We start from the raw sequence: 15,606 nt of genomic DNA on the forward strand, positions 1-15,606 counted from the left end.
GCCTGCTGGATGGTCTGAACTTTATTGTCTACTGCGTCTAGTCCATGCCTGTCAGCCCTGTAGTCCAAATAGACCACTTCCGTTCCATGGAACACGCACTTTCCACACCGTAGTCAGACCCCGGCCACCTCGAACCTACGCAGCACGTCCTCCGGGTGTTTTGGTTGTTCCTGGCCTGAGGAACCGGTGATCAACACATCGTCCAGGTAAACTGCCACCTGCGGCAACACTTGGTGTTAGGTCAGGTTACTGGGTTATGGGGATAGGGTGGAGGTGTTGGCCTTGGGTAGGGTGCTCTTTCCAAGAGCCAGTGCAGACTCGATGGGCCGAATAGCCTCCTTCTGCGCTGTAAATTCTATGAACACTCGGAGGATATTTTCCATCACCCTCTGGAATATGGCACATGCCAACAAGATCCCAAATGGCAGCCTGGTATATTTATACAACCCCCTTTGCGTGTTCGTGATCACGGATTTTTGAGAGAATGGGTCCAAAACCAACTGGCGATAGGCAGGGCTCACGACAAGCTTGGTAAAAGTCTTTTAATCCCCACAAAGGCGTATTGACTGGTCAGGCTTCATGACCGGCATGGCTCAATCTGCAAATTGCACCCAGCTTCTCCAAGTGGTCCAGTTCAGCCTTTGGTTTCAAAGCTTAAGGAATGGATCGGGCCCGGAAATAGCGTGGTTGGGCCTCTGGGTCGACTGATATCCTGGCGGGGGCTCCTGGATGGTACCGAGGCCCTCCCAGAACACCCCTGGGATACGTGTCAGCACAGCATCTGGTCCAACGGGGTACATTTGGCATACTCGCTGCCAGTCCAAATGGAGGCGTTTTAGCCAGTCACACCCAGCAAATATGGGCCAGAACCTTTCACCACCACCAGTGTTAGATTCGCCGACGGGGACCAATATTCCACGGGATCTTCCGAGGTGCCCGCAATCTCCAACGGTTCCCCTGTATATGTCACCAGTTGGGCATCGGTATCTTTCAACACTAAGGCGTGAATCCCAGAGCGAATTTTGTCATGCGTGTAGCGGCTGATTACAGAGACTCCGGCTCCGGTATCAAGTTCCATCTTAATTGGGTAATTGTTGATCCAGACTGTGACCTGGATAGGCGGCACCTGTGGTGCCGAAATGTAATAAAGGCGGTGGGTCTCCTCCGGCTCATCGTTGACGAAATGCGTCCCTGTTCTGCGGCGGTCATCGGTGCGGTGGTGGATGAGGTTTCCTATTGGTGCATATCCCATCGGTTCCCTCTGGTGCCAGTGCATTCATTCCGCTTGTCAGGAATCTCCGGTGTACGGGGTGCACGGCGTCCGTTGGTGGGGAACTGGTGCCGTCAGTCCTGGTCCCCTGGAATGTGCCCCCAACGGCGGGAGTCTGAAATTTCCGCCCGGGAGAGGGGCGCCCTGCGCCCTGCCAGGCATCCAAGGCTCAGTGCAGCCATCCCTGGGATCACCTGGACACGGCATTCTGCAGCCTCCCAGGACAACGCTAGCTTGGTTGCTTTTTCAGGCCCAGATCAGTTTAACACAATAAACGTTCTTGGGTCGTCCCGTCTCTGATTCCGCAAACCAACTGGTCTCACAGCGCTTCTGATAACGCCGGCCCGAACCCGGCGAGTTTGCGCAACCATCCCAGGAATTCCATTATAGGTTCGACCTGCCGTGTGGAAACGGAAACAGCGAACGATATGTGGCAGTTTCGGGTAATATGGTCGCTGACCAGCGTAACGAACTTTGCGAACTGGCGTTTGTCGGGTGAGTCAGAAATAATTACATTTTTGATAATGCTGTACATCTCCACACCGCAAACCACAAGGAGGATTACCATCTGTCTGTCGTCCCCGACTATGTTGTTCAGACAAAAAAAATAGTTCATTCGTCCTATGTACTAGGTCCACTCCCTAGTCTCAACGTTGAATGCCTCAAAAGCATCTTTGCCACCTGTGTTGAGACCTCCTGAGGCCTAATCGAGGTGGGCCTGGTCTGGAGTAAATGGGACTTCCTGCCGCTCCACTTAACCCTCGTCGCCAGTGTAAAGTCTCAGGCAAGCGACCAGTCGAAAGCGATGCTTGTAGAAAAATTCAGTTTTACTCAGGTTACTGTGCATTCTTCCTACTCCCCAAAGGGTCTCCTGCGCCCGGCCCACACCTAGGCCGGGGTATTTATATCCCAGCAGTCCTAGGAACAGTGGGGTCAGCCCCGCCCCTCATCTGGGTAGATCTGATGTGGCCAATCCCTGGGCCTCCTGTCGGGTTACAACACCTGTTTTAAAAGCTCTCTGGGAAATTGAGCTGCTGTGCTCAATTTCTGCTGCCAAGCATATTGCTGTGCAAGTTCCCACCATCAGAAAGATGACGTTTGAAAAAAAATGTTGGTGTAGAGGCAGAAGGGCCAGATACCTTTTTATTTCTTCAGTGTTTCTAATTTGAGCTGGCCCCCGTTAGCTGCTCTCCCTCCACCCCCCCCCCCCCCCCACAGGGCACTTGTACATTAGGCCTAAATAAAATTCAATTCTGTAGGAGGGAAAGCTGCCTGTGGAAGCAAAATAGCCCACGATGAGAAACCAATTTCAGGCTATTTGATTGGGATGCAGGGGGAAGCCGGGATTGGCGCTTTCATGCTCTGGAACCTGGAACTGTTGAATTTCTACTCTGCAAGCTTTGTTCCGGAGCTAGTGCTTTATGACAGTTCAGCTGGAACCTTAAGTTGCCAATTATAACTTCTTTCTGACTTATTCTGACTCCAATTCTGAGGTCTGCTCCAAATGGGGAGACTTGATAAATGACAAGATTAAGATTTGCCTCAAATACTCACACAGATATAGTTTTTTTTTGAGAAGTAATTGAATCCACTGTAAATGTTGTTCAGTAGCATGAGTGTACATTGAACAACTTGAAACATGACCCCAGAAGGTACTCTAACCCTTGGGTGTTGGTTATATTGGAAAGGACACCAGCGAAGTTGGAAGGGTTATGCCTGTATCGGATTAGGTGGTTGTTCACCATGCTTGAGAAAGGTTGCCGAGATAGCTTTTCCTTTTGCAGTCGAGTCATTTTAAACTTGGTGTAAGATTGCCAAGTGTGAATAAAGGCCTACTCATAAATCGCTGAACTCTACAGGGATTTGGGGGAGTAGTGGGAAAGAGCAATGCAGCAAAATGTTTGAGTGGCTTTTGCCAGTCGATATAGTCCAAATAAAGAAACCCCTGCCTTGTCTAACCACTCATCTGGAATAAGCATTAGCTGCAGTCACTTCTAACTACAATATACCTTTTTTTCTCTGCGCATACTCTTGCTGCCCAAGCAGCTGGGATACAACCCTGCTCCTTAGACTGGATTCAATCATTTAAAATATCACCCAAGTGAAAGATACCAGTTAGTGCTCCAAGCACAAGTTACTTGTGGTTTGACTGAATATTTTTTGTTCACTCAGCAGGGTATGAAAGAGACCCAACCACATCCCAATGAAGTAGGCGAGTGAAAAGCTGACCCATGAGAAAGCCCAAACCAGCATGAAACACTGCTTCTTGTTTTCTGGTCCCCCTCTCTAACCCACCGTTCGTTAAACATCAGTCTATTCCATTTATTTACTGCTTCCCTCTGCATCTCAACGATAGTTCAACCATCAGCCTACCTCAACAATAGTCCAATTATCAATCTGTTCCATCTGTTTATTGCTCCCTTCTCTACCCCAAAGATAGCTTGATCAGTCAAGATGGACTTTTTTATTCATTCATCTTTATGATTTGTGTGTCACTGGCAAGGTCAGCATTTATTGCCCATCCTAGTTGCTCAAGAGAGGATGACAGTGAGCCTCCTCTTTCTCTTGATCCACTGCAGTCCTTGTGGGGAAGGTACTTCTACAATGTTTTTAGGTAGGGAGTTCCATTGACCCAGCAACAATGAAAAACAGTGATGCATGTCCAAATGGGGATGATGTCTGACTTGGAAGGTGTTCCCATGCACCTGCTTCCCTTGTCCGTCTAGATAGTGGAGATTGTGAATTTGGGAGGTGCTGTCGAAGAAGTCGTGGCAAGTTGCTGCAGTGCATTCTGAAGATAATACACATTGCAGCCATAGTGCATCAGTGGTAGGGGGAGCAGAGGTCTAAGGTAGTGAATGGGCTGCCAATTAAGCAGATTGCTTTGTCCTGGATTGTGTTGAGCTTCTTGAGTGTTGCGATTGCACTCATCCAGGACAGTGTGGAGTATTCCATCACACTTATGACTTATGCTTTGTAGATGGTAGACAGGTGGCATTGTTCTGTTGGTAAATGCTTTGCCAAGTTATATTGCTACATTGCTATATAGCTATAAGCTATATTGACTGGACATAGGCATTAGTCCTGATCTATGATACTTCAATTGCCCTCAGCATTCCCTGGACTAGGAAGCTGAAACAAAGTTCCCACTTCTGGTCATTATCCAATACCCTCCATTGAAAATTGTGCTTGATTGGTGACCAGATTTGACTTGGTGGTGATGACAATCCATGATTGAATAGCTTACCAATAGCTATCCAGGTCACATAAGAAGATGGCCGCTTGGGTGAGGTACGGGAAAGCTATTAACATCCAATGTCAGGCAGAACCTTCAGACTAGGAGGAGGATAACTGGGGGAAAAGGGAAGAGTGGTATTTAGCTTGATGATCTTCATGTTGGGAAATCCCGCAGTACTGGAATTGTTTATTTATTTTTGGTGAATTATTTTGGTTAGACAGGAGGAGCAAAATTTGTGTTGGGGAAAAAAATATTTCCCTTATTTAGAAAAGCAAATATTCCCATCTCAGGAATGGCATAGTAAACAGAGGATCAAAGCCCCCAGCCCTGACCCAATACTGTGCCTTAGACCCAACATCAAAGGAGTCCCTTACCACACAAATATGTCAATTTTCCACCCAAACCACACCGGTGACATCTCTAGCTGAGACTGATAATTCAGTGCCAAACAAGTAAAATATTGCAGATGCTGGAAATCTAAAATAAAAAGGAGAATGCTGAAAACACTCAGCAGGTCAGGTGGCAGCTAAGGAGTTGCAAATGGCAACAGCAGAACCATTACCAGCAACTGCTGTCTTGAGTGTTTTGTTATGCTCGCTAGTAACTGGGATATCTCCCACATATTTGAGATAGGAGCCTTGCGACCACCAGAGGGAGACAACCTTCACCCGATCAGCCTGGACTGCATTGGAGTGCAGATTTCAGAAATAAAAGGCTGGCATCTTAACCTATTAAATGACCCAATTTTCCCCTGAGGCAGATCCTGTTAACCTTTCCAGATTTAACCACCAGTGATGCTGGGTACACTGATCAGGAAGTAAATTATGGAATAGGATAATTCCATCGACTCCTGTCCAATCCCTTGAACCATTTTTTATTTGCTGTGTTCCTATTTCAGGCACGAGGCACAAAGTGGCCACCAGGAGCCAGATCATCCGCTGACTAATCAGAAAGCAGAAGAGGCGGATGACGAGGATGAGGAGGAGGAACTAGAGGAAGAAGATGAAGAGGAGGACGAGAGCATGACGGAAAAATCCCAGGAAGACCCAATTTCACCCAAGCTTGATGCCAGAGCCCAGTTCAGAGAAAACGACGAGGAGCGGCCTGCCGCTCTCACCCTGGGCTATGAACAGGCCCACAGGTTTGTAAAATTCATTTACATCTTCCTCACATATTCTTCTTCATTTCTTCATATCTTCATATTGATAGCATGCTACCTACCCCAAGAATGGTTGGCTTAATAGGCGAGAGGTCCACAAGGTGATGGAGTGGTCTCATACTATGCTGGTTCTGTTTCCTTAAGAAAGAAAGTGCCTGAATCTTAAATTACACTGGCCAAATTCATTGCACCATTTGTATTGTAAACCTCTTGAAATGGTGCACACTGCTTTTCGGCCCATTTGCACGGTGGTCAACCCATTGAGGCAATGCAATATTCTAGGGGAGAGTACAGGCCTCCAGAGCACTGACATCAGCCTTTAATGACTGCTTGTGTGAACTTTATTTCTGGTACTTTTAATACCCATGGTGAGGCATATGCCGTATTAAACATATCAACCATGTCTTGATGTTGCGTATACCTGTGACCAAGTCAGAGTGGTACCACATCCAAATGTAAATCCAATCAAATCCCATTCCCCTTTTTTCTGCTTTGGACTCTTCAAATTGAAGCACATTTTGGGTTGGGGCTGGCTGGTGTAGTGATGGTGGTGGTGATCTTTGGTATGCTTTTGGTCTGTACTCTCCTAACTTGGGAGTACTTAATGCTGACACAGGATGACAAAAGTGGCAAGAATGTTCCACCTCCCAGCATTTATGTAATCCCGTCTTAAATTTCCCCCAATCTTCACAAACTCACACGAAAAAGTGGCACCATTCTCCCAACCCGCATCAGAATTCTGCGCATCAGAAGTTTTGCAGGAGATTTCAAGCCAAGCACATCAAAATGGTGACATATTCTAGTTACATTGAATCTACAAACTGTATCCTCTGTGGACTCCATTTTATGCCATCAAACCTACAGATTTAAATTGGCCTGTCACAACTTTGTCTTAAAGATTAAGCACCAAGAGTGGCATCATGGGGATTCTCTACTCTAGAGGTGATGCGAGACTGATGCAATCACAATTGCCTTTGCAGTCTGTTCCCAATTTTGCTGAAAATAGGCTTTGAATTCTGCAGTATTTCATTCAGATAATTGTCTACTCGAAATCCAATTTAGCCAAACAGTTTTGATCTGCTCTCTGCTGTATAAGAAATATAAACCTTGTTTTTGGCATATTGCCATGTTATATCTGAATTACACAGGCAGTGTTCAGTATGTGAGCTGCCATTCACTGTAATAGCATTATCAGAAATTGGAGTGAACAATCCGGCCTAACACACATTTTACTGCCTATTTCAGTCCCAAATACAGAGAGCAGAATTTAATGTCATTCCAGTGACAGGTTTGGAGGGAGGAGGGGGCATCTAATCGGCCTCCTGCCTCTGCCCAATTAAGTCTGAGGTGGAACGGCTCATCGATTACCTTCCTGTTAATTAAGGCCCGTAAGTCAGCAATTAATGCCCAATTAGGGACCTCATAGCTGCCCACCTTTGGGGAGTTGCCACACAAGAAGCCAGTAAAGCACACATTGTTGAGTTTTCTTGTGTATGTCCAGAGGACTCCCTTGTTCAAATACACCCACTACCTTATGAATGGACCCAGCTTCAGGAAGTGAGGGCCCACTAAAGGCCTTGCTCTCCTGCGGCCCTCGCCCCACATCCCCAATCCTTCCCTCGCTCACCTTTGGTCTGGGGTCCCTCATTGATCCTAGATCTCTGGTGGGTGCAATACCAGCAGCTGTCGCCACTCAGGGTGGCGCTGACGGTAATGGAGAGCTGCCAGCCACTGATTGGACGACAGCTCTCTGGGGTGGGATTTCAACCCCGGGGGTCCTTAATCCAGGGGAAGGCCCAACACTGAGTGATGCCATTTAATACTGGCGGGCCTTCACCAACAGGATACATGGAGTTCCTGCTGCTTTTCCGGCTGGCAGATGAGAGCCCCCATCACAGACATTAAATTCTGCTCTGAATCCCAATGAGCTAAAACCCTCACCACTCATTTTAAAGATGCCTGATCTTAATCTGTCACTCTCATACTATGCAAAGCCAATGGATGCAGTTACTCGTATTATATGTAATAAAAATTAACTTTCAGTCACTTAAACTACATGTGTAGCTGATCACAGTGCAGTTAGGCAATTAGCCAGAAACTCAATGGGCCCAGTCATAGAAAAGTCTAAATCTGTAGAAGCCTACTACCCAAATAATTTCCCATGTACTTTTATTTTATAGACATGTTAAAATGGTAGCCAAAGGTAAAAATTGCCGACATCACAGGGGCGGCGATTCCGACCTTGGTTCACTGTCTGTGCGGAGTCTGCACATCCTCCCCGTGTCTGCGTGGGTTTCCTCCGGGTGCTCCGGTTTCCTCCCACAGTCCAAAGATGTGCAGGTTAGGTGGACTGGCCGTGCTAAATTGCCCTTAGTGTCCAAAAGGTGTAGGTGGGGTTACTGAGTTACAGAAATAGGGTGGGGACGTGGGTCTAGATGGGGTGCTCTTTCGGTGGGCTGGTGCAGACTCTATGGCTGAATGCCTCCTTCTGCACTGTAGTGATTTTATGATTCACATCTTGAAAACAAATACTCCGAGCACACCTACCTGATTGTAGAATAGCGACCAATTAAAGAAACGATAGAAATTCTATAAAAGTCACACCCCATTCAGAATCAAAGATATAACATTTTTTTGTATAATCTCCATGGGATTTTGCCAGGATAAGCTCTGAACTATTAAAAATGGACCAGCAACAGTAAAGACGCTGCTTTTGGTGTTTTCTTCACCTGTGTGTGTCATCACGCTGTAAACACCTCCATCTGATCGTGCTTGGGTAACACCGTTCACTACACCCACTTGTGTTGTCACTGCCGTGTATGTGGTTTGTGCTGTGCAGCCCTTGCATGTGCATGCAAAGATTGAGCCAGCAGCGCTGACTCTGATTAGCTGAGCTGTGTAAGGTCAGAAGGGCTAACATGGGGTCACCTTTCCCCTCCCCCTGATCATTGGCACAGGTGTATTGCTGAGGATGAAGCTGGGCTGCTGGCCTTGGACCAGATAGCGAATTTCACCAAGGGACTGGACCTGCGTAAGGCAGCAGAGGAGCAGTACGAGGTGAAAGAGGCCGCAGTCTTTAATTCCTCCTTAGGCTCCGAAGCAATAAAAGAGACACTGTACAGGCAGGCTAAAACTCAGGTATGGTACTCTACAACAGAAGCACACTCTTAGTGATAAGTAACATGTTTTACTATGTTTATTTCACAAGCCCCAGTCTTCACAGCACACATACTGTTTTCTTGACTTGGACATGAATCAGTACTGATTAAAAGTTTGATTTCATGAACGTGTTTTATGATCATGCAGCCAAAGTCAAAATAAGACTCTGGAGATCATTTTGACTTTGCATGTTGGAGTAAAACAGGCGATATTGATTCCTATCCATTAAGCATCTCTCCCAATTTTAGTTTCCAATTACTTCAATTGAAATGACAGTCAGGTAAGAAATTGTGATGATTGTCTCTTTGAGGGCCACACAGCAGAGTAAGTGTCACATGGCTTGGGTGACCAATCGGGCCTCAGGGTGTGGAATCACCCTTTGGTAAGAGAGGTCCCTCGGTAAAGAGATATTTGGGGAGCAAGCTGCAGCCATTCTTATTAGTAAATACCTTTTGTGTTCACTAATGGAGTCTCTGAAAGTGCACCGTTACAGATATATAACAGACAGCTGATTTGATAGAGATTGCAGCGTGATTCCAGCTCGTGGGTCTTTGCCACTCAGGTGGAATTATCTACACCAAGCTGCAGAGTTTTGTCAGGACTCCTTTTAGAGTAAAGGGTCTGCAAAAAATGGGCTGATGGCTGTAGAACTCTTGAACTACCCTTATATTGTGCACTGGGAAAGAAATACAACAGACACAATGATGGAACCGCACAATAGACACTGACAGAGGAATACGACATACACTGTGACGTAACATTACGATACATACAGAGATGGAACAATGGAACACACACTGTAAAGAGGAGTTCAACATATACTGTAACATGGAATCATAGAAAAATAGGAGGAGCAGACAGTCAGCACTCCAATCTTGCTCCACCATTCAATATGATCATAGCTGATCCTTTAACTCAATGCCACACTCCTCTTGGCCTCCCCATACACCTTGATGCCTTTAGAATCCAGAAATCTATCTGTTTCCTTCTTAATTATATTAGTGGCTTGGTCTCCACAGTCTTGTGTGGGAGAGAATTCCACATGGTGGTAGAGAATTGCACATGGCATGGTGGCACGGTGGCACAGTGTCAGGGTCCCAGTTAAATTCTGGCCTCGGGTGATTGTCTGTGTGGTGTCTGCACTTTCTTCCCGTGTCTGCCTGGATTTCGTCTGTGGGCGCCGGTTTCCTCCCACAGTCAAAAGATGTGCAAGTAAGGTGGATTGGCCATGCCCCTTAACGTCCAAAAGATTAGGTGGGTTTACTGGGTTACGGGAACAGAGTGGGGGCATGGGCCTAGGTAGGGTGCTCTTTCCAAGGGTCGGTGCAGACTCGATGGGCCCAAATGGTCTCCTTCTGCACTGTAGTGATTCTATGAAAACGTTTCTCCTCATCTCAGTCCTAAATGGTCTACTCCTGAGCCTGTGACCTCATTTTCCAGACCCCCCAGCCAGAGGAAACAACATCCCTGCATCCAGTCTGTCTGGCCCTGTCAGACTTTTATACATTTCAATTAGATCACCTCTCATTCTTCTAAATTCCAGTGAACACATGCCCAGTGGATCTGATCTCTACTCAAACCACAGTCCTGCCATCCCAGGAATCAGTCTGTGAACCTTTGGTGCACTCCCTCTACGGCAAGTGTATCCTTTCTAGGGTAAGGAAACCAAAACTGCACACAATTGGGGAGGGGCGGGAGGTGGTGAAATCCCATTGACAGCGGTGAAAGCAAAATATCCCACCGCTGTCCTTCGGCAGGCATCTCCCACCGCCGAGGAACCACCATGCTGGAGGCGTGGAAAATCCTCCCCAATATTGCAGGTGTGGTTTCACCAAGGCTCTATACAGCAGTTGTAAGGCACCCTTGCTCCAGTACTCAAGTCATCTTACAATGAAGGCCTATATACCATTTGCCTTTCTAACTGCTTGCTGCATCTCCATGCTTGCTTTCAGTGACTGTGTACAAGGTCCTTTTGTACGTCAACATTTCCCAATCTATCACCATTTAACTAATACTCTGCCATTCTGTTTCTCTGTCCGAAGTGGATAATTTCACATTTATTGACGTTATACTACATCAGCCATGTATTTGTCCACCCGCTCAACTTGTCTAAATCAATTTGGAGCCTATTAACATTCTCCTCACGCACAACACACTGCGACAGAGGAGCACAACACACTGTGACAGAGGAGTACAACACACACTATTACAGTGAAAGACAACATGCACTGTGACACAGGAATTCAATGTGACAGAAGAGTACAATGTGCACTGTTAAAGAGAAATACAACATGCACTGTGACAGAGGAGCACAACACACTGTGACAGAGGAACACAACACACTGTGACAGAGGAGCACAACACACTGAGACAGAGGAGCACAACACACTGTGACAGAGGAACACAACACACTGTGACAGAGGAGCACAACACACTGTGACAGAGGAGCACAACACACTGTGACAGAGGAACACAACACAAACTGTGACAGAGGAGCACAACACACTGTGACAGAGGAACACAACACACTGTGACAGAGGAGCACAACACACTGTGACAGAGGAGCACAACACACTGTGACAGAGGAGCACAACACACTGACAGAGGAACACAACACACACTGTGACAGAGGAACACAACACAAACTGTGACAGAGGAACACAACACAAACTGTGACAGAGGAACACAACACAAACTGTGACAGAGGAACACAACACAAACTGTGACAGGAGTACAATACACTCTGTGACAGAGGAACACAACACAAACTGTGACAGAGGAACACAACACAAACTGTGACAGAGGAACACAACACACTGAGACAGAGGAGCACAACACACTGTGACAGAGGAACACAACACACTGTGACAGAGGAGCACAGCACACTGTGACAGAGGAACACAACACAAACTGTGACAGAGGAACACAACACAAACTGTGACAGAGGAACACAACGCAAACTGTGACAGAGGAACACAACACACACTGTGACAGAGGAACACAGTGCAAACTGTGACAGAAGAACACAACACTAACTGTGACAGAGGAACACAGCGCAAACTGTGACAGAAGAACACAACACTAACTGTGACAGAGGAACACAACGCAAACTGTGTCAGAGGAACACAACACAAACTGTGACAGAGGAGCACAACACACTCTGTGACAGAGGAACACAACATTAACTGTGACAGGAGTACACAACACTAACTGTGACAGAGGAACACAACACTAACTGTGACAGAGGAACACAACACTAACTGTGACAGAGAAACACAACACAAACTGTGACAGAGGAACACAACGCAAACTGTGACAGAGGAACACAACGCAAACTGTGACAGAGGAACACAACACACACTGTGACAGAGGAACACAGTGCAAACTGTGACAGAAGAACACAACACAAACTGTGACAGAGGAACACAACACAAACTGTGACAGAGGAACACAACACAAACTGTGACAGAGGAACACAACACACTCTGTGACAGAGGAACACAACACTAACTGTGACAGAGGAACACAACACACTCTGTGACAGAGGAACACAACATTAACTGTGACAGGAGTACACAACACTAACTGTGACAGAGGAACACAACACTAACTGTGACAGAGGAACACAACACTAACTGTGACAGAGAAACACAACACAAACTGTGACAGAGGAACACAACGCAAACTGTGACAGAGGAACACAACGCAAACTGTGACAGAGGAACACAACACACACTGTGACAGAGGAACACAGTGCAAACTGTGACAGAAGAACACAACACTAACTGTGACAGAGGAACACAGCGCAAACTGTGACAGAAGAACACAACACTAACTGTGACAGAGGAACACAACGCAAACTGTGTCAGAGGAACACAACACAAACTGTGACAGAGGAGCACAACACTAACTGTGACAGAGGAACACAACACAAACTGTGACAGAGGAACACAACACACTCTGTGACAGAGGAACACTACACAAACTGTGACAGAGGAACACAACACAAACTGTGACAGAGGAACACAACGCAAACTGTGACAGAGGAACACAACACAAACTGTGATAGAGGAGCACAACGCAAACTGTGACAGAGGAACACAGCACAAACTGTGACAGAAGAACACAACACAAACTGTGACAGAGGAACACAACACAAACTGTGACAGAGGAACACAACACTAACTGTGACAGAGGAACACAACACAAACTGTGTCAGAGGAACACAACACAAACTGTGACAGAGGAGCACAACACTAACTGTGACAGAGGAACACAACACACACTGTGACAGAGGAACACAACACTAAGTGTGACAGAGGAACACAACACACTCTGTGACAGAGGAACACAACACTAACTGTGACAGGAGTACAACACACTCTGTGACAGAGGAACACAACACAAACTGTGACAGAGGAACACAGCACAAACTGTGACAGAAGAACACAACACTAACTGTGACAGAGGAACACAACACACACTGTGACAGAGGAACACAACACACACTGTGACAGAGGAACACAACACTAACTGTGACAGAGGAACACAACACTAACTGTGACAGAGGAACACAACACTAACTGTGACAGAGGAACACAACACACTCTGTGACAGAGGAACAGAACATACTCTGTGACAGAGGAACACAACACAAACTGTGACAGAGGAACACAACGCAAACTGTGACAGAGGAACACAACGCAAACTGTGACAGAGGAACACAGCGCAAACTGTGACAGAAGAACACAACACTAACTGTGACAGAGGAACACAACACAAACTGTGTCAGAGGAACACAACACTAACTGTGACAGAGGAACACAACACACACTGTGACAGAGGAACACAACACTAAGTGTGACAGAGGAACACAATGCAAACTGTGTCAGAGGAAGACAACTCTAACTGTGACAGAGGAACACAACACAAACTGTGACAGAGGAACACAACACTAACTGTGACAGAGGAACACAATGCAAACTGTGTCAGAGGAAGACAACACTAACTGTGACAGAGGAACACAACACACTCTGTGACAGTACAGCACACTGTGACAGAGGAGTGTAACACACTCTGTGACAGCACAACACACTGTGACAGAGGAGTACAACACACACTGACAGTACAGCACACTGTGACAGAGGAGTACAACACACACTGACAGTACAACACACTGTGACAGAGGAGTGTAACACTCTCTGTGACAGTACAACACACTGTGACAGAGGAGTACAACACACTCTGTGACAGTACAACACACACTGTGGTGGAATTATACGATGTACACTCTGATGTAAAATATGACTTGCAGAGAAGTCCAACTCACATTATGACAGAGCATTAAGCTATATACACTGTGACAGTCCTTTCACTGTTGGATTTCTAAGGATCATATTTTGAGCTAATGTAAGTTTAATTTTAAAATTAACATATTTGTTAAAAAAGATGTAATCTGCATAGATAAATGTTAAAAATATTTAATGTAATCCACTTAACCTTGCTTAACCTTGATCTCTACCTAAAAGTGGATTAATTACTTGTATGCATAATTGTTTATAATAATATTTTACCCCATTTGATTCTTGGATTTCAGAGTTTTTAAACTGTAAAACCTTTTAACTTAGCTTGCGAAAAAGAATGCAAGTTTGTCTTCTTATAGCAATTAATTCAAGGAATATCATCTTTGAAAGCGTGCTGGGGTAAGAAACGTTATCCATTGGCCACACGCTTTGACCACCACAGCATACGTGCTGACGGTCCATGACTTGTCTCTGGCCGGACTCAGATTTCGACCATGACATCTTTGAAAAGGAGATGAGATAAGGGCATGCCTATACTTTTGCCTGCCGCTGACTAACTGCATTTCACTAATACAGCTCCTGATCTTAATCTGACTGAAAATCTCTATGCTGCTTAAAAAAAGAATGCTTTATGAAAATATTGTTTTGTTGGTTTGTTCCCAGTGTTGCTCCATGTGTGAAATGGTTTTGGAACAAATGTTTGTGGTTTTGAGTACTGCAAATCCTAACTGTTCTGTCTTGATTGAGGTGGGGTTTGGTTTACTGGGTATAGAAAGCTACTGACAAACGCTCAGTTGCCCCTCCATTCATGGCCATCCAGCCAGAGTATTTGAATATTTGAGACCCAAGAACTTCTCTTCCTTCTCATGTTCGCATAGAAAATGTGTGAGATTTTAACCTTTTAACTGACTCAAAACTCATTCATCTCCACAGTGTTTATATTAGGCCCCTTGAGTCCAAATGATGGTGTTTAAGTTTATAATCTTCAATTGAATGGTTAAGTGAATGGTTATATCATCCAATGTAATAATAACCAGGAAGATCCAAGGGTTCAACCCTGGTCTGCATTGAATTAATTAATCTCAGCATGGTGGTACAGTGGTTAGCACTGCTGCCTCACAGCATCATGGACCCGGGTTCAATTACGACCTCGCCCTCGGGTGACTCGGAGTTTGTACCTTCTTCCCGTGTCTGCATGGGTTTCTTCCGGGAGTTCTGGTTTCCTCCCACAGTCCAAGGATGTGCAGGAAAGGTGGGGTGGCTGTACTAAATTGCCCCTTTGTGTCCAAAGGTTAGATGGGGTTACGGGAATGCAGTGGGGAGTGAGCCTAGGTAGGGTGCTATTTCAGAGAGTCAGTGCAGATTTGATGGGCCGAATTGCCTCCTTCTGCATTTTTGGGGTTCTATGATTCTATGGTGATAGGTAAGTCATCATAATCCCAGATGACCATAGGCTGCTTTCCCCTTTGAGGGGGGA

General features: G+C 45.9%; 1 protein-coding gene across 15 annotated transcripts in view; it reads left to right on the plus strand.

Moving 5' to 3' along the window:
- The window catches only part of prdm16 (PR domain containing 16), a 1,047,324-nt gene that overhangs the window by 1,025,020 nt on the left and 6,698 nt on the right, over positions 1-15,606 (plus strand). For 14 of the 15 annotated variants that reach the window (XM_072478014.1, XM_072478015.1, XM_072478019.1 and 11 more), the window contains 2 exons: positions 5,407-5,649; positions 8,625-8,805. In XM_072478014.1, the coding sequence (XP_072334115.1) occupies positions 5,407-5,649; positions 8,625-8,805 (424 nt within the window). The remainder of the gene's footprint in view (positions 1-5,406; positions 5,650-8,624; positions 8,806-15,606) is intronic. The other variant, XM_072478026.1, reaches the window with a different exon arrangement.

The sequence above is a fragment of the Scyliorhinus torazame genome, chromosome 16, assembly GCF_047496885.1.
Source record: "Scyliorhinus torazame isolate Kashiwa2021f chromosome 16, sScyTor2.1, whole genome shotgun sequence".
NCBI lineage: Eukaryota > Metazoa > Chordata > Chondrichthyes > Carcharhiniformes > Scyliorhinidae > Scyliorhinus > Scyliorhinus torazame.